The sequence below is a fragment of the Schistocerca nitens genome, chromosome 5 (assembly GCF_023898315.1).
Source record: "Schistocerca nitens isolate TAMUIC-IGC-003100 chromosome 5, iqSchNite1.1, whole genome shotgun sequence".
NCBI classification, from domain to species: Eukaryota; Metazoa; Arthropoda; class Insecta; order Orthoptera; family Acrididae; genus Schistocerca; species Schistocerca nitens.
In genome coordinates, this window is record NC_064618.1 from 483222406 (window position 1) to 483240482 (window position 18077).

The window sequence follows — 18077 nt, forward strand, 5'->3', positions numbered from 1 at the left end:
TTTACAAGCTGGTGGAGACTCGACTCTGTAATGGTTTAGGGCTTGTGGAATTGGAGTGATATGGGATCCCTGATAAGTCTAGATACGACTCTGACAGGTGACATGTACATAAGCATCCTGTCTGATCACCTGCATCCATTCATGTCCATTGTGCATTCCGACAGACTTGGGCAATTGCAGCAGGACAACATGACACCCCACACGTCGAGAATTGCTAGAGAGTGGCTCCAGGAACACTCTTCTGAGTTTAAACACCTACACTGACCACCAAACTCTCCAGACATGAACATTATTGAGCGTATTCGGGATACCTTGCAACGTGCTCTTACAGGTTTATGGACAGCCCTCCAGGATTCTTGATGTCAATTCTCGCCAGCACTACTTCAGACATTAGTCGAGTCCATGCCGTGTTGTTTTATGGCACATCTGCATGCTCGCGGGGCCCCTACACAATACTAGGCAGGTGTACCAGTTTTTTTGGTCCTTCATTGTGTAAGTAATGATGAAATTGAAGTTTTTAGCACATAAACAAAGGGTATGAACATAATATCAACTATAAAACATGTAGGTATACTAAAAATAAACTCAAATACAATATTAATGCCTAAATACATAATAAGTAACAAAAAAATCATCATGTAGTTACTTCCAATGCCCATTTAAAATTTAAAAAAATGAATGAATACATAAAATTAAACTGAAGTACTCAACTTTTCATTAATCCTCTCCTGATGTGAATGAATTGCTAAGCTAGCAATTAATAAATAATTTGCAAGATATTCCCTGATGGAATTTGCGGAACTCCTGATTTTCAGATATAATTGTGCAACATGGATGTAACTGACTGTTCCCCCCCTTCCCTGCACCTTCCCTCCTCCCCATGCAACTCCACCCTGAAGAAACAACAGGCCCATCAAATACATGGAAGTTTGATGTTGGTATTCCAGGTGCACGTTCTACTGTCTTGCAACCTATAGTCAGTCAAAGATTGAAAATTCATTTTTCATTTGCCAGAATAGCTCTTGGGTATGACTGCATGACATAAGTTTTCAGAGGGAAGGCCTCGTCACCAATGAAAAAACAGGGGACAGGAACCTGATTTGCGTCTAATGGTAGTGGGTGTGGTTGTGATAAATTCAACCCCCTTGAACCCACTAGCGACCTAAACATGATGAACAGGATACACCTCAATCACTGTTCTCCCACTGTTCTTCCACAGTCATCTGCATATAGCACATTCCGTAAACTGAACTGAGGGATAACCTCTGTAATAATAGTAATTGATCCTATTTTTTGCGTGCGTAGTCCTGGTATGCTCGCCACCTATTGAACTAATGCAGTGGGGCAAACTCCAAGGTTGCTTCCACCATTCCCATCAGGAACTGCAATGTACATTGGTTGCAAACAGATCCCTATTCCATCTGTTGTCTTAGCTACAGCCAAACCAATTGTTTGTTCTCCTCTAATGAAATATGGAGTCAAAGATTTGAAAGATCTGCCAGTATCAAGGTATCTGAAAAATAATAAATTTGTTAAATACAGTAAAATAAAATAAATAATGTAACACATTTTAAATGACTAAAATAAACGAACAGTTTTTAATTAATTCTATATTCTGTTTCAGTGAAAGAATGTACTGGAGATATGTGAGAATCTTATTTACAAGGAACATGAAAAAACCACCATCTGATTCCAAGACCAAAAAGTTGTCATGGCCTCCACTGCAAACCATAACGATCCTAAAATCACGTGTGACTGCGAAAGGAAATGACGTACCTTGGAATCTTCCATCTCAATCTTCTCTTTCAATAGACACTGATGACTCATCAGTTGTAAGTGAATTTGAGCAAAAAGAGGAAACTGGTGAGGCCATAAATGAAACAGTAAATCCACATTCAGAGCAAGATTGTGCTATGAGAAAATGAAATGAGGAAATACATCCAAGTTCGGAGAAAACTGGAGCACTGGAACCACTTCCCAAGAAAAATAAGGAAAAGAAGAAAATCCAGTCTAATGATGCTGATGAAATACTTGTGAATTACATCAGTTCAAAAAATCGTGCCCTCAAATGATAACCCTAGAAAGCATTTTTATTGAGTTTGTTTTCAGATCTCAAATATATGTCTAAATTCCAATTAAAGAATTTCTGAAAAGAGGTTGTTCACCTGATAAATTGGATTGTTGCTCCAGCATGGTCTCCAGCAGTTGACAATTCCCAGTTTGGCCACCAATAGCAGCCACCTCTGAGCCCAATCTTTACACACTCATGGTCAGGGGAGTCCAGTTTCCACTTCATGAAAGCTTCAATATGCCACAACGTGATCCACTCTGTACTGAACTCGTGTCCTTTCTTGTAAAGAACCCCTAGTATAATTATTTTCCATTAATTTTACACAAGTACATACAATTTTCATACAGCTACCTTTTTTAATCTTAAACACATGTATTTTATTTATTTATTTACATGAACTGACCAACTAATGACCGTGTTGCAAATTTTATTTCATGTTCACATTTTTCTTTCTCCTCACGGGCTGCTCTTCTGCCTGCTGCTATTTTTTCCACGTGTTCAGCTGTTAGATTCCCGTTGGTCTTCGGTTTTGGAGCCTCCTGAATAACCTCGAATTCAGTTATTGCCTTTCTGTATTTGTCCCTATTCATTGCAACCATTTCTGTAAACCGAGCGAGGTGGCGCAGTGGTTAGCACACTGGACTCGCATTCGGGAGGACGACGGTTCAATCCCGTCTCCGGCCATCCTTATTTAAGGTTTTCCGTGATTTCCCTAAATCGCTTCAGGCAAATGCCGGGATGGTTCCTGTGAAAGGGCACGGCCGATTTCCTTCCCCATCCTTTCCTCACCCGAGCTTGCGCTCCGTCTCTAATGACCTCGTTGTCGACGGGACGTTAAACACTAATCTCCTCCTCCTCCTTCGTTTCTGTAAGTCCAAGTTCTCCGAGGTCTTTCTTATTTCTTGCAACCAAGAGTTGGGTGTTTTCCTCTGTTGAATTATATTGAAGATTTTCTTCATTAATCTGCCATCCATTCTCACCAGATTACCAAAGAACATCAGCCTTCTCTTTCTAATTCCCATTGTGACTGGTTTAATAAATTGGTAGATTTTCTCATTGCTCATATTTACCCAATTTTCACCAATTTTTTTGTGTCCACCAAGAATCTTCCTCAGAATTACTCTTTCATTCTTCTTCTAGACACATTTATTTCATATTGTTCCTTTCCTTTGTAGAAATTGAGAACCTCTGGAAGTAAAAAAATGGTTTTCAGTTACCTCTATATTATTGTTATCTCTTCCTGAGGACTCAAAGCTAACCAGCAGCTCGTTTTCTTCTTTATTATTTTTGGACCAACTACTCCACCAAACCCTCTCCATTGGATACTGCCCTGTCAAAGGCACCTTATGTGCTGGGTGGGGAGGCTTGTGCGCTCTGAAGGAACTGGGAGCTATACTGGCATAGTGTAGCTACTGGGCAGGGTCACCCAAGCCAGATTGGCCCCAGTGGAGGAGCCAGACAAAGTGTGTCCCACATCATAGATCAGAGGTAGCTCTATAGTCTAAGTCATCTACCTTTCTAGTGGAGCTAACCCCGAAATGAAAGCTTGGTCCTCCAGGTTGGGGGTTGAGCACAGGGTTGATGCCCCTGCCTCACAAAAAGCCTGTCACCACGCATAATTTAAGAATGAATCCTGGACTGCCTTTATGAAGACAAGGTGTGCCAAAGAACAGGAATATAGATATCCAGGTGCTTAAATTTGGGATATGGAATGTGCGTACCCTGCTGCACGAAGAGCATTATGAAAGAGACGCTAAAGTATGAGATGGGAGTTGTTGCACTTCAGGAAATCAGGTGGAAGGCAAGAGGTGAGATTCATCAGCATAAATTCTCCCTATATTATTCAGGAATAGGTAATACGAGGGCATTCAGAAACTAGCGAACGTTTTGGCATTAAAGAAAACTAAGTACAAGAAATACATTTTATTATATACATCCGAAAGAGTGACCGACGTATTACTTTTCCACATAGTCATCAAACACATTGAGACACTTATCATATCGTTGGACAAGCTTTGAAAAACCTTCGTCATAAAATTGTGCCATCTGAGTCTTCAGCCAGTGAGTCACGCCCACCTGGAGTTCTGCGTCGTCATCAAAGCACTGCATTGGAAGCCAGTTCTTCATTTTGGGAAACAATTGGAGTAGTTTGGTGCAAGATTGGGGCTGTAGGGCGGATTAGGGAAAATTTCCCATTTGAATGAATTAAGGAGTTATTTAGTGCGGTTTGCTGTGTGAGGTCAGGCACTGTCGTGCAAAAACAAAATTTTGGACAGCAGCTTCCCTTGGCGTTTGTTTTGAACTGCTCTTCTAAGGCTGTGAAAAGTTTGACAGTACCAGACAGAATTTATGCTTCCTCAACATCTGAGAAAATCAATAAGTAGTATACCTTGCCTATCCCAAAACACTGGCGCCATCAATTTCCTTGCTGACAAGGTTTACAAACATTTTCTTGGTTTTGGGGGGGACTTTGTGTGTCCCCACTCCATGGACTGTAATTTTGTGTCCCAATTGACATGTTTCACCCAAGTGTCGTCACTGGTTATATTTCAATCCAGTAATGAATCACTATGTTTGTGATAGGTCTCCAGATATGTCAAAGTTGCCCTCATTCGCTGTTCTTTATGGTGCTCTGTAAGCATTTTGGGCACCCATCGTGCACAAGCTTTGTGGCAGCCTAGCTTTTGAGTGACAATTTCAAACAACAAAGTCTTGTGGAAAATAAAGCGAAAGCTCCGTTATTGCGAAGCGACAGTTGTCATGACTCGTTTTATCAACTTTAGCGACAAGATTGTCAGTCACAATGGCGAGGCGTCCACTCTCCTCTTCATCATGAACATTGGTTCGGCCATTTTTAAACTGAATGCACCATTTCTGGGCTGAGCATTCACTCATTACATTGTTTCCGTACACTTCGCACAGTTCACAATAAATTTCTATAGGTATCAGATCGCACCTCACAACTGGTGAATTTTCGATTGCAGCTCACATTTCAAATTTGTGTATTGAAAAAACGAGACATGCATAGACGTTCCAGCTGTCACAGATAGATGCCGACTGAGCTGGCGAGCACGCACATACCAAAATATACGCGATTGGGGTGCGCATAGCGGCGTCAGACAAAAACGTTCCCTAATTTCTGAATAGCCCTCGTAAGACAATGGGAGCATGGAGTTGGGTTTATAGTTTCCAAAGATATTTGTAGATCTGTTATTGCTTTCACTCCACATAATGAAAGAATATGTTCTCTGCATATCAAAGGCAAATTTCGAAACATGACATTTGTGAATATTTACGCACCAACAGAAAAGAAAAGATAGGGATTTTTACAGTCAGCTACAGGGAGTTGGTGATAAAATACCTAGATATGATTCCAAAATGATCTTTGGTGATTTTAATATCAAACTTGACAAAGGAGAGGGTTTTAAAAGTGTGTTTGGTAATAAAAGTCTGCACAATGAAAGTAGTAACAACATTATGAGGGTTGACCAGTTTGCTTCTTCGAATAAATTAAAGGCATTAAGTACCTGTTTCCAAAGGAAAAAAATCTATAAACGGACCTGGAAAATACCAGGAACAAATGAAGCAAATTAAATAGACCATATACTGATATCGAAGAGTAGGCATCTGGTATGGAAAATATGTGCTCTTTCAGAGGAGCTAATTCATATTCTGACCATTATCTAATGGGATCCAAAATGAGCCAGAAACTTGCTATGTCTGCCAAAGGAAATGACACCAGAATAAATAAATTTATTACAGAACAACTGAAACATAGGTCTACTGTTTAAGAACAGATTGAAACAGGAGTTATGAAAAAAGATGGTGAAGATGGTACAGACAAAGACTAGAACTCTATTAACAATGTCATTCTGACAACAGCACATGAAATACTGGGGGAAACAAGGAGAGTTAAAAATGAAGAATGCTATGATGATAAATTTTGACAGGCAGTGGAACAGAAAAAGGAAGGAAGGCTGAAGTGCTTTCAGTGAAGTACAAGATTAAATTAGGCATTACGTGATGACAAGAGAATAGAGGTTGCAAGAGTGTGTAGGACAAAAAAGAAAAGGGAAGCCATAAGGATAAAGATAGAGGAAGTGGAAGAGCACTATCAAAGGAATGAGAGCAAAAAGTATTATAAGAAAATTAAAGAAAAACTAAAGAATATCCTGTTATTTTTGGTCTATATTCCAAACATAACAGACTGTAAGGACAAAGAGGGAAATTTGCTGACAGATAAACAAAATGTTCCTGATAGATGGACAGAATACTTCAAGGGAATTCTGGAGGGCAACCCTACCAAGAGTGTCCAGCCATTCTATTACATTGCAGATTCAGAGATAGAAGAACCCACATTAGATGAGGTACAGAAGAAAACACAGTGTCTAAAAAATTTCAAAGCACCAGAAACTGATGGAATAACAGCAGAACTGTTGAAAAATGAGGGAATTGGTCTCCATAAGCGAATCTGCAAACTCATCAAGCTAATATGGGATCAGAAAAGAATCCCAAAATAGTGGACCTTACAGGTAATCGAATCAATCTAGGAGAAAGGAGAGAAGACTTGTTGTTCAAATTACTGAGGAATTACCCTGCTGAATGTAAGCTATAAGATTGTCTCTAGTATTATCCACAACAGGCTAGTTCCATATCCATTGTGGATTTTGGCCTAATAGATCAACAACAGATTAGGTTCAAATGGCTCTGAGCACTATGGGACTCAACTGCTGAGGTCATTAGTCCCCTAGAACTTACAACTAGTTAAACCTAACTAACCTAAGGACATCACAAACATCCATGCCTGAGGCAGGATTCGAACCTGCGACCGTAGCGGTCTTGCGGTTCCAGACTGCAGCGCCTTTAACCGCACGGCCACTTCGGCCGGCAACAGATTAGGTATTTGCGCTGAAGCAAATACATGAAAATGCATCTGAGTGTAATACTGAGCTTCATAACATGTACACAGATTTCATGCAGGCCTTTGATAGTCTTGATAGAGCATAAATGCTTTGCTACTACTTGGTATTCTATTATCTAAATATGTTTCACTTATCCAGGTAACATTGGCTGGCTACAAGGCTGCAGTGTGAGTGGCTGGGGGACTCGGTAAATGGTTTAGCGATAGTAAAGGATTCACACCAGGGGATGCCTTCTCTACAATACTTTTGAATCTGATTCTTGTAGCGGCCATTCTAAAACATCAAATATCTAGTTACATAGCCACAAAGTCAAGCCAATTTGTGCATATGCTGATGATGTAGCAATTATTAGCAGAAGAAAAGTTTCACTAGAGAGAATAATATGTGAGCTGAAAGAAGCCACACTAGCCAGAGGCCTAGCAATTAATGAAAAGAACGCTACATACACGAATTTCACCAGGAAGGAAAATAATAACTTCAGTGTGCCCAAGAAGTGGTAGTGATCTGGTGGCCTAGAAAGTTAATTTAAGACTTATCAAGCACATACTTAGCAGTGTTCAGAACCACTCTGTAGTGTCCTAAATGCTTAAAGACTGCTGTTCTGCAGTAGCCAAAAAGATATGGATATTGTCCAAAGAGGTAAAACAGAATTGTAGACACTGTTGTACTAAGCTGAGAAACCTTTTCTATGACTCTGCAGTGTTACACAGGCCAAGTGTCATAAAAAGATTCTCAAATATACCAAATGGAGTGATGATGGCTGCTTTAGGGTCTTAGCACAGCCAACCACACTGAACACAGTTGCACCACATAAAGTGTAACTGTAACCCACAATATGAGTACCGGCTACCAGCCTGACACTGATGGAGTGTTAAGTGTTCGATATTTACTGCACCCCACTGCACATCACACTTCGTCGGCACAAGGTGGAGAGGAGACAACATAGAAGACTGCCTGATGGTCGAATGATGCATTCCTTGAGCACGGAATCAAATTCTGCCTTCACAATGGCCAGACAGTCAAGAGCTAATTGTCCGGGCCTAGACAAGATAGATGGGCCATTGCCAGTCTTAGTATGGTGGACAGTGCTATGATGTACCTTCTTAGGAGCTACAGGAGGTCAAATCAAGGCTGGAATCTATTGCAGTAGATCTGCGTACTAATCACTTGCCAATTGAACAATCTTGGCAGTGTTGACAGCTGTGCTGCATCAGAAACCTGTAAGGTTAGTTGGGGTATCTGGTCCATGATTTTACAAGGTGAGCACGTAGTTCCTAATTTAGTACTAGCCTGAGAAGCACTAATACGTTAAATTAATATCTTAAATATGTTTTCTTATAATTCAACATGCAACCTTCAAATATATTATAAATTAACGTAATTTTATTGATGTTTAAACTTAAAGGGAAAAAAAGAAAAAAAAGCCTAATGGGCCCAGATACCCCTAAAAAGTGGGGCAAATGGGCCACAAGGGCATTATTTCCATAGAAACTGTTGTTGTTTCAATTGAGGCAACTGGGCCTGTTGGCAAACATGTAAACCCCATGTGAAAATTAATACAAGTCATTACTGTGACCCTGTAGTTGAGCTATCGACACTGCAAGATAACATCTTCAAAGTGAGTGGGTATTAAATTAATTCAAATTTTCGAATAACACAACTTTTATTGAGGATCAGGAGTTACAATTATTAGTAAAGATCAATCCAATTACAGGTATTAATATTTAAGTTTTATACTATATGTGTAGTTAAAAAATGTTAATAAATATGTGATAGGTCACTCAAATCATCAGTAAAGCTAATCATGTCCTTGAAGCTAGCAGAGCTGCTTTTAAGAGGCTTTGACAGCTTCCTTACTACATCTTTTTTGGCAATGTAAGCCCCTTCTTCTGTTTTCATAAATTTCATTGTTTGGGAATGACGTCTGCAAAACATGACATCATATCCAGTGTGTGACTGGTTTGTTACTTTTGCTATGTACAGCCTGAAATTCACTTCTGATTTTTCATAGTCTTTGACAACACAATATTCACCCACTTCTATTGAATTCACATCGTGTTCATCTAATTCTTTGTCAGTATAACTTATAAAAGCATAATCATCGTCACTGTCACATGCAGAAAATTGATCACTTTCTTCACTAATTTTTGGCTGGCAACAGACTTAGAAAGGTTGATCTTTGCCAACTCTTTCTGCGTTTCTCTTGCAGTGTGGTTGAGTGTCTTTCTGTTCACTTACCACTCTTTTTCTTTCATTAATAAATATTGTTTTGATGTAATAATCTCACAGTTGGTCAAAAGTCTTTTACGCTTCTTATCACCTATTTCAGGTTTTTTCTCACTCTTAAGCATGTCTAATGACAGGTCTTCAAAACTTTCACGACATACTCCTGTGGATGTATTGGCTACTGCTGGTGGGCTTGCAGCTGTGGATGTACTGGCTACTCCTGGTGGGTTTGTAGCTGTGGATGCAGAAATAGCAACCATTCCCAGTGGCATTGTGTCTATAGGGTTAGAAGCTGAAGTGATTTCTGAAGACACTATGTCTGTTGAGTGGAAGTCTGTTTCTTGTCAGATAGTAGCTGCCTGTGGTGGCACATTTGGATTTAGGCAATTTTTTTGTACTTCATCAGATCAGTTGTCTTGGATACTGAAGTTGGGATTACTTCTTTGTTAACCCCCTGTACTTCCCAATCATAAATTCCAGTAGTCTTAAATCCAGTGATAATATTTGTTATTGGCACATCTTGGGCCGGTCTGGTTAAAAGTGAGACAAATGTCTGCTTAGGGATATTTTTCCGTGGATTTCCTCTTTGCCATTTACATAATTCACTGTCCCATTTGCTCTTGAAGCTTTTAAAAACTGCCACATCGAGAAGCTGTCATAGGTGTGTAGTATGGGGAGGTAGCTTAATAATGTTGACTTGATTTTGTTGGGCTAGTCTTATCAAATTAGTTGAAATATGTGTAGTATGACCATCATAAATCAACAGCACTGGCCTTTCTTTACCTATATTTCGTAGACACCAATTGAAGAGTAAAGTGGTTTCCATCCATCCGCGTGCACTTGCTGAAATTGCTGTTTGCGAAGCAAGATCTGCATTAATCCAACTCTCCATTACATATTTGCCTTTGAATATGCACAGTAATGGAAGCTATTGTCCTGCAGCAGAACAACATAAGAGCACCGATGTATTTTCATGCCCAGATGCACTTGTTTTGCATCTGCTTTTTGCGCCAATGACCCAAACAATTCTGGTTTTCGATGGATCATGACAAAACGAGGTTTCATAACAATTGAAAATGCTCTCTGGTTTTCCATGAAGATTCAGTTCCCTTGCAGTTTTTTCTAAAACATCAAAGAAGTTGTGTACTACCCCTGGGTTGACTTGCTCACACTTACATGTTCAATACTTTGTGGTTTCTTGAGTGACAAGTGGTGCCTAATTCTAAAATTTATAAACCAGTCTACACCAGGCCTCTGGTCTTTGAATCTTCAAGGGATGCTGTTTTGTCTGATGTAACATTGAACTAAAACCAAAACTCCTTGTCGAGATAAGCCACAACCATTTCGGTCCAATACTTTCAAACAGTTCCCAATCTCTTCTTCTTCAGCAGCAGACAAGAACGATTCAACACCACTACCACCACCACCACCACCACCTTCTTTGCTGTTTTTTGAAGTGAATCCTTTACCCCGTGTGCCCAGAATATGGTGTTTCAGTGTAGATCTAGGAACACTGTGGAATGTAGCTGCTCCTCTGGTGGTACAATTGCCATTCCGAACATATTTGATAGCTTTTTCTAAATCCTCTTCAGAGTAGTTAATGCCAGCTCCCCTCTGAGTTTTTCTGGCGTATGTTCTCACCATTATCTGCAAAAAAAAAGTTAGAGAGATAGTCAAAAGAAGTTTAGGCTAGGTTAAATTAAGGTTAGATTAGACAGTCACAGTTAGAACTCAAATAGTAGACATCAGGTAAAATTCATTTAACATAATTCACAAGTAAATAATAAAAACTGACTTGAGTAATGAATTAAAGAATAACAATAATGATAATTAATGTAGTTGGGGTAAATGGATATAATTGGGGTAAAAGGGTCCTAGGTGAGCCCAGTTACCCCAAGCACCTGGCGCAATTGTCCCATTTTTGACAAACTTTTGGGGTAACTGGGCCACCCCCTCAAACTTATAACCTAAAGGATCACATATGCTGCCAGTAACATTTCAAATGTTTGTCATGCTTCTACTTTATGCTAAATTACTTGTAACATTGATAATACTTACAGTGAACCCGTAGAATTCTGTCAAATCGTGACGGCACCACATTGCTATAGAAATCCAGCACTACAAAATTGAAAACTTTCAAACAGGGAAGCCAAAGCACTGTAAAAGATGAGACTGCTTGCTCAAGGAAGACGCCATTGTCCTTCAGTGCTGCCAACCACTTGAAGTGAAATTCCTCTGACAACTCTTATGGAAAAAAACCCATAGCCCAGTTACCCCCTGGGCCACATACCGCAACTGACCTTAGCTGTCAGCCTGGTGATGTTATCATGTCTGGCAGCAGGTGGTAGTACACCCGGAAGTGTGCTCCAGTTATTGGTTACACGATGTCAGCAATCATAAAATCCATTCAAAGGCACAGCACAGCCCCAAATCTTAATTCAGTCTGCTGCGTGTTGATAACAGAGAATTGTTTGCTGCAGGTAAGCAGAACAAAGTCGATTGCCGACTGCCATGTAACAAGGTACACGATAAAATGCACAAACCTGATTCAGTGTCCACCAAGAATTTCCATCCTGACTTTCGATTGCTGATGAATAGGCTGATGATAACTGTAGTCAGCAACCGAACGTGTCTAATCCCGACTGCTGCTGACATTTGGGTAGGTGGCTGATCGCCAAATTTTGTGTGATATCAACAAATCGGCTCTTGTTCTACACCAGGTGTCGAAGACTTTGTTGAAGAACAGCTATGTAACCTCTTGTGATATCAACCCCTGTCATTGCTAGAGTGACAAGACAACAGTTTAGTGATTAGTTTTGAAAACAGATTGACCCTGAGTGCAATAGAATAACACTCTGTGCATGCAAACATTGATGCCGATACACTATTACACAGCACTGTCACTGTACTAATTCGAATGGATGTCACGGCATCTTGTATTTTGCTAGGTCTGCTATTGCATCTAAAGCATCTCCATTTGCGATGCTAGAATAGCTTTGACTTATGGCGGTAGGCACCTATTCCACAAGGTACATAGCAGGCTATCTGGTATAGCGCAGGCATCAACTTTGCTCCTCAAATGACTCAGTTTCTTCAATGATTTCCGATCGCCAATGTCTTTCTGCGTCAAACCCTGACCCATGCAATCTTCTTGTAAGGCAGAGACACTCTGGATCAGTTCTGACGAGTTTTTCGTAGGAGTTAGTCACAGGTGGCGCCAATACCATGTCCTCGACGTACACTGTGAAATTGTGCTCCATTTTTTGTGGGGTTGGGGAAATTACCCACTTACTATATCCAAAAATTCATCTAATGAGTAGGAGTTGCCATTAAGAAATTCTTTTAATTTCCTTTTAATGCTATATGGCTATCTGTTACGCTTTTGGGCCGGCCGCGGTGGTCTAGCGGTTCTAGGCGCTCAATCTGGAACCGCGCGACTGCTATGGTCGCAGGTTCGAATCCTGCCTCGGGCATGGATGTGTATGATGTCCTTAGGTTATTTAGGTTTAAGTAGTTCTAAGTTCTAGGGTACTGATGACCACAGATGTTAAGTCCCATAGTGCTCAGAGCCATTTGAACCATTTTTTTACACTTTTGAAGCTATTAGGTAAGTGACCAAAGACTTTTGTGGCAGCATAATTTACCCCCTTCTGAGCCAAAGTTAGATTTAACCTTGAGTAGTGAAGATCATCCTTTCTCCTAGTGTTGTAGCCATGGACACTGCTATTGCTTTTGAATTCGTTCGGATTGTTGATAACAAATTTCGTAAGTGAATATATATATTGTGAGGCTACAGTGAAGATCTCTAGCTCTTTAAATAAGTGTCTGCAGGATGATCTTGGATGAGCTCCAGCAATTATTCTGATTACACGCTTTTGTGCAATGAACACTCTTTTACTCAATGATGAGTTACCCCAGAATATGATGCCATACGAAAGCAGAGAATGAAAATAGGTATGGTAAGCTAATTTACTGAGATTTATATCACTAAAATTTGCAATGACCCTAATAGCATAAGCAGCTGAACTGAAACGTCCCAGCAAATCTGCAGTGTGTTTTTTCCAGTTCAACCCCTCATCAACGATACACCTAGAAATTTGGAATATTCTACCTTAGCTACCGATTTCTGATCGAAGTCTATATTTATTAATGGTGTCATTCCATTTACCGTGTGGAACTGTATGTACTGTGTTTTGTCAACGTTTAATGAGAGCCCATTTGCAGAGAACCACTTAATTATTTTCTGAAAAACATCGTTTACAATTTCACCAGTTAATTCTTGTCTGTTGGGTGTGATAGCTATACTTGTATTATCAGCAAGAAGTACCAGCTTTGCATCTTCGTGAATATAGAATGGCAAGTCATTAATATATATTAAGAACAGCAGAGGACCCAAGACCGAACCTTCTTGATTGTTCCTCAGTTTGAGAAATCACCAGTTTTTTGCATATTATGTGAACTGCTTATTTCAACTTTCTACACTCTTCCAGTTATGTATGATTTGAACCATTTGAGAGCTGTCCCATTCATACCACAGAACTTGAGCTTATCTAGAAGTATTTCATGATTTACACAGTCAAAAGCCTTTTAGAGATCACAAAAAATCCCAACAGGTGACTTCTGGTTACTCAGAGCATTTAATATTTCATTGTTGAAAGTATATATAGCATCTTCCGCTGAAAAACTTTTCTGGAAACCAAACTGACATTTTGTTAAAACTTTATTTTTACAAATGTGTGAAGCTACTGTACAATACATTACTTTTTCAAATTTTGGATAAGGCAGTCAGAAGAGAGATTGGGCGGTAGTTGTTGACATCAGACGTACCCCCCTTTTTATGCAGTGGTTTAACAATGGCATACTTCAGTCTATCTGCAAAAATACCCTGCTTCACAGAGCTATTACATATGTGTCTAAGAATCCCACTTATCTCTTGGGAACAAGCCTTTATTATCCTGCTGGAAATGCCATCAATTCCATGTGAGCTTTTATTCTTGAGAGAGTTTATTATCTTCCTAATTTCAGAAGGATAGGTGGGTGGAATTTCAATTGTATCAAATGGTGTTTGTAACGTCTGTTCTATTAACTGCCTCGCTTCTTCTAATGAACATATAGATCCTATTTTCACTACAACATTTAAAAAATGATTATTCGAGATGTTTTCGACTTCCAGCTTGTTGTTTGTCAAGTTTCCATTTGCTGTGATGGTAATGCCATCATCCTGTACTCTTGGTTGCCCTGTCTCCCTTATAATATTGGTGTGACCTGAGCAACTTTCCAGTCTCTGGGATACGGATCTTTCATCGAGTGAACAGTTGTATATGATTGTCAAGTATGGAGCTAATGCATCAGCATACTCTGAAAGGAACCTAACTGGTATACAGTCTGGACCAGAAGACTTGCTTTTATTAAGTGATTTAAGTGGCTTCACTACTCTGAGGATATTTACTTCTACGTTACTCATGTTGACAGCTGTTCTTGATTCGAATTCTGGAATATTTACTTCATCTTCTTTTGTGAGGGCGTTTCGGAGGGATGTACGATTATTAAGTAACTGTGCTTCATCAGTATCTGCATTGCAATCGCGCATAGAAGGCATAGAAGGGTTGTTTCTTGCCGCTAACATACTTCACATACGACCAGAATCTCTTTTTGAAAACTGTTATAAACATCTCGCATTGATGTCCGCGCTAAATTTCAAGCTTCTGTTAAAGATCGCCAACCTTGGGGATTTTGCGTCCGTTTAAATTTGGCATTTTTGTTTCGTTGTTTCTGCAACAGTGTTCTGACCCGTTTTGTGTACCAAGGAGGATCAGCTCCGTCGTTTGTTAATTTATTTGGTATGAATCTCTCAATTGCTACCGATACTGTTTCTCTGAATTCAAGCCACATCTGGTCTACACTTATATCATTAATTTGGAAGGAGTGGAGATTGTCTCTCAGGAAGGCGTCAAGTGAATTTTTATCTGCTTTTTTGAATAGGTTTATTTTTCGTTTATTTTTGGAGGATTTGGAGGTTACAATATTCAGTCTCACTACGACAACCCTGTGTTCACAAATCCCTGAATCCGTTTTGATGCTCGTTATTAACTCAGGATTATTTTTTGCTAAGAGATCAAATGTGTTTTCACAACCGTTTACTATTCGCGTGGGCTCATGAAATAACTCCTCGAAATAATTTTCAAAGAATGCGTTTAGTACAATTTTTTATGATGTTTTATGCATCCTCCGGAATTAAACATGTATTTTAGCCAACATATCGAGGGTAAATTTAAGTCACCACCAACTATACTCGTATGAGTCGGGTATGTGTTTGAAATCAAACTCAAGTTTTCTTTGAACCTTTCAGCAACTGTATCATCTGAATTCGGAGGTCAGTAAAAGGATCCAATTATTATTTTATTCCAGTTGCCAAAACTTACCTCTGCCCGTACTAACTCACAGGAACTGTCTACTTCAATTTCGTGACAAACACGCCACCGCCAACCGTATTTAGCCTAACCTTTTGGAACACCATTAGGTTCTTCGCAAAAATTTCAGCTGAGATTATCTCCGGCTTTAACCAGCTTTCAGTGCCTATAACGATTTGAGCATCAGTGCTTTCTATTAGCGCTTGGAACTCTGGTACTTTTCCAACACGGCTATGACTATTTACAACTGTTATATCGATGGTTCCTGTTTGTATCTATGTTCTTCCTGTGTTCGGCCTGCACCCTTTGTGGCCAAAGCCCTTCATGTGTTTTTCCAAGACCCTCTAACCTAAAAAAACGCCCAGTCCATGCCGCACAGCTCCTGCTACTCGTGTAGCAGCCTCCTGCGTATAGTTGACACCTGATGTCTTCAGCAGAACCCGAAACCCATCCACCCTTTGGCGCAAGTCGAGGAATCTGCTACCTACGCGGTTAGAGCCGTCTGAGCCTCTGATTCAGACCCTCCACTCAGCTCTGTACCAGAAGTTCGCAATCGGTCCTGTCGACTATGCTGCAATTGGTCAGCTCTGCTTTCATCTTGCGAGCAAGACTGGCAGCCTTTACCACTTCTGTTAGCCACTCGAAACCAGAGAGAATCTCTTCTGATCCAAAGTGACACACATCATTGGTACTGCCCATAGAGTAAATATCTCTGGAGTGAGTATTGCGTTCTGCGCGTGTTGTCAACATAAAACCAGGATTGTCACGTGTTTTCGGGACTTTGCTGTGCGTGTGTGCTTTCCACAGAGTTTGAAGTTTATAATATGAAGAGTTTTTGTTGTGTTTTCACCGTTTGTTGATAGTGTAAAAGCGATGGTGAATTACTGTTGTTGCTACGGATGCAAAGAAAAATATGTGAAAGGAGAGATAGTAACTTTTCATGGGTACTATGTTTAAAAATTTAGAGACGCATTATAATTAAGGCTTGATTCTGTAGACCTATTTTTCTACGATTTTATGACTATATAATAGATATTACGGCTCGTACAAAAGCTTACAAACAATCGCCTCCTCTCGTAAATTTGCTAGTGGAACAGGAAAGGGAATGGTTAGTTCTTTCAGCAAATACTATCCTCCATGCATTTATCAGTGACATGTCGATTATGTATATAGATCTGAAAGACAGGAGACAGATAAATTCAATAGAGTGGCAGTCTGTAATTGTCTTCGTATAATGTGTGTGTCCAAACCTTTTTGTTTACCATAAAGTTACAGTAGGAGACCATGTTAAGTGTGTCTAGGGCATGGAGAATGATTATGTGTGATTTATATTTTAGTTTCCCGAAGGATGAACAATGAGTAAAGATGTGGCTCCAGAAAATACGGAGGAGTAATTTTGTCCCCACAGAATATTCCAAACTATGTTCAAAACACTTTGAAGAGGAATGTTTAGACAGAGAAAAATTTGGATGTGTGTGGCTGAAGGTAGATGCTATACCAACTATTTTTAAGTGTCCAAAGCACCTACTACCAATTTCTACATTCATCTTAAATACATTTTGTGCACAAATCAAATAAAAAACACAATATTGTAGCTAATCAAAGTACACATTCATCTTCTTTGGTGGATTTTGCCTTCAATTTATTTCCTTCGCCATTTGATTAAGAAGCGTAAAATATTAGTAAACATGTCCCCAAACACTTTCATATGTGTTACTTTCCACTTCCCTAAATGGTGTTATATGGGTTGACTGTTACATGACCAACTGTATTTACTTTACACTACATTTATTCTCCGATCGCCTTTTTTCCCCCTTCTTACTCAGTCTACTATTTATTTAATAAACTGGGAGCAAGTACGAAAAGTGCGTTAAATAAAAACATGAAAGTGTCACCAGCAAGAAAAATTGTGCTTTAGGTCGCAAAAACGAGAAAATAAATACGCAGAAATAGCAGAAAAAAGGACGAATTAGCAGGGATATTATCGCTAATGTGTGGCAAATTCGGTGTTTTTCAGACACTTGCAAAAGTACTAGCGTACTGTCAAGTCGTTTTGCAAGACTAACACTGCAAAAATGTACGTCAGGCTCTGTAATACTATAAAGTGCCGTATCATACCGAAAACTACCAAAAATCGAGTGCATCTGAACTGTGACATCTATCGCAAAGAAGCAGAATGCAATATCACTTGCCCTTAAGAGTTATGTAGCTGGTTTATTCCCGGTATCAAATGGATATTGTCAAAATTTCTGCGCAACATATATAAATAATCCACGACACGTACGAAAATAATCCGTCTGTACTAGGGATGTAGTGACATTCGAAATGTACAGGGCGCTATACGGACAAACACACGACGTTCCGAGAACATGTGACCAGACTGGCAATGTATGTTAACAATACAAAATCTGTTCTGCACATGTGAATTCTCACTCCAGAGATATTTAC

General features: G+C 39.6%; 2 protein-coding genes across 3 annotated transcripts; both read right to left on the reverse strand.

The window, feature by feature from the left end:
* Positions 1 to 1323: 1323 nt before the first annotated feature.
* On the reverse strand, positions 1324 to 9491 carry LOC126260542 (uncharacterized). The gene is made up of 4 exons (XM_049957877.1): positions 9302 to 9491; positions 2475 to 2672; positions 2166 to 2364; positions 1324 to 1513 (listed from the first exon to the last, which is right to left on the reverse strand). Exons 1-4 carry the CDS (start codon positions 9489 to 9491, stop codon positions 1324 to 1326), a joined length of 777 nt encoding a protein of 258 aa, XP_049813834.1.
* Positions 8703 to 16201, reverse strand: LOC126259272 (uncharacterized). 2 transcript variants are annotated; one of them, XM_049955908.1, is made up of 4 exons: positions 15642 to 16201; positions 11763 to 12001; positions 11278 to 11665; positions 8703 to 10866 (listed from the first exon to the last, which is right to left on the reverse strand). In XM_049955908.1, exons 3-4 carry the CDS (start codon positions 11317 to 11319, stop codon positions 10489 to 10491), a joined length of 420 nt encoding a protein of 139 aa, XP_049811865.1. In that variant the 5' UTR covers positions 11320 to 11665; positions 11763 to 12001; positions 15642 to 16201; the 3' UTR covers positions 8703 to 10488. The 2 variants fall into 2 exon arrangements, with proteins under 2 accessions (XP_049811865.1, XP_049811864.1); XM_049955907.1 differs by having other exon boundaries at positions 11278 to 12001.
* Positions 16202 to 18077: the final 1876 nt, after the last annotated feature.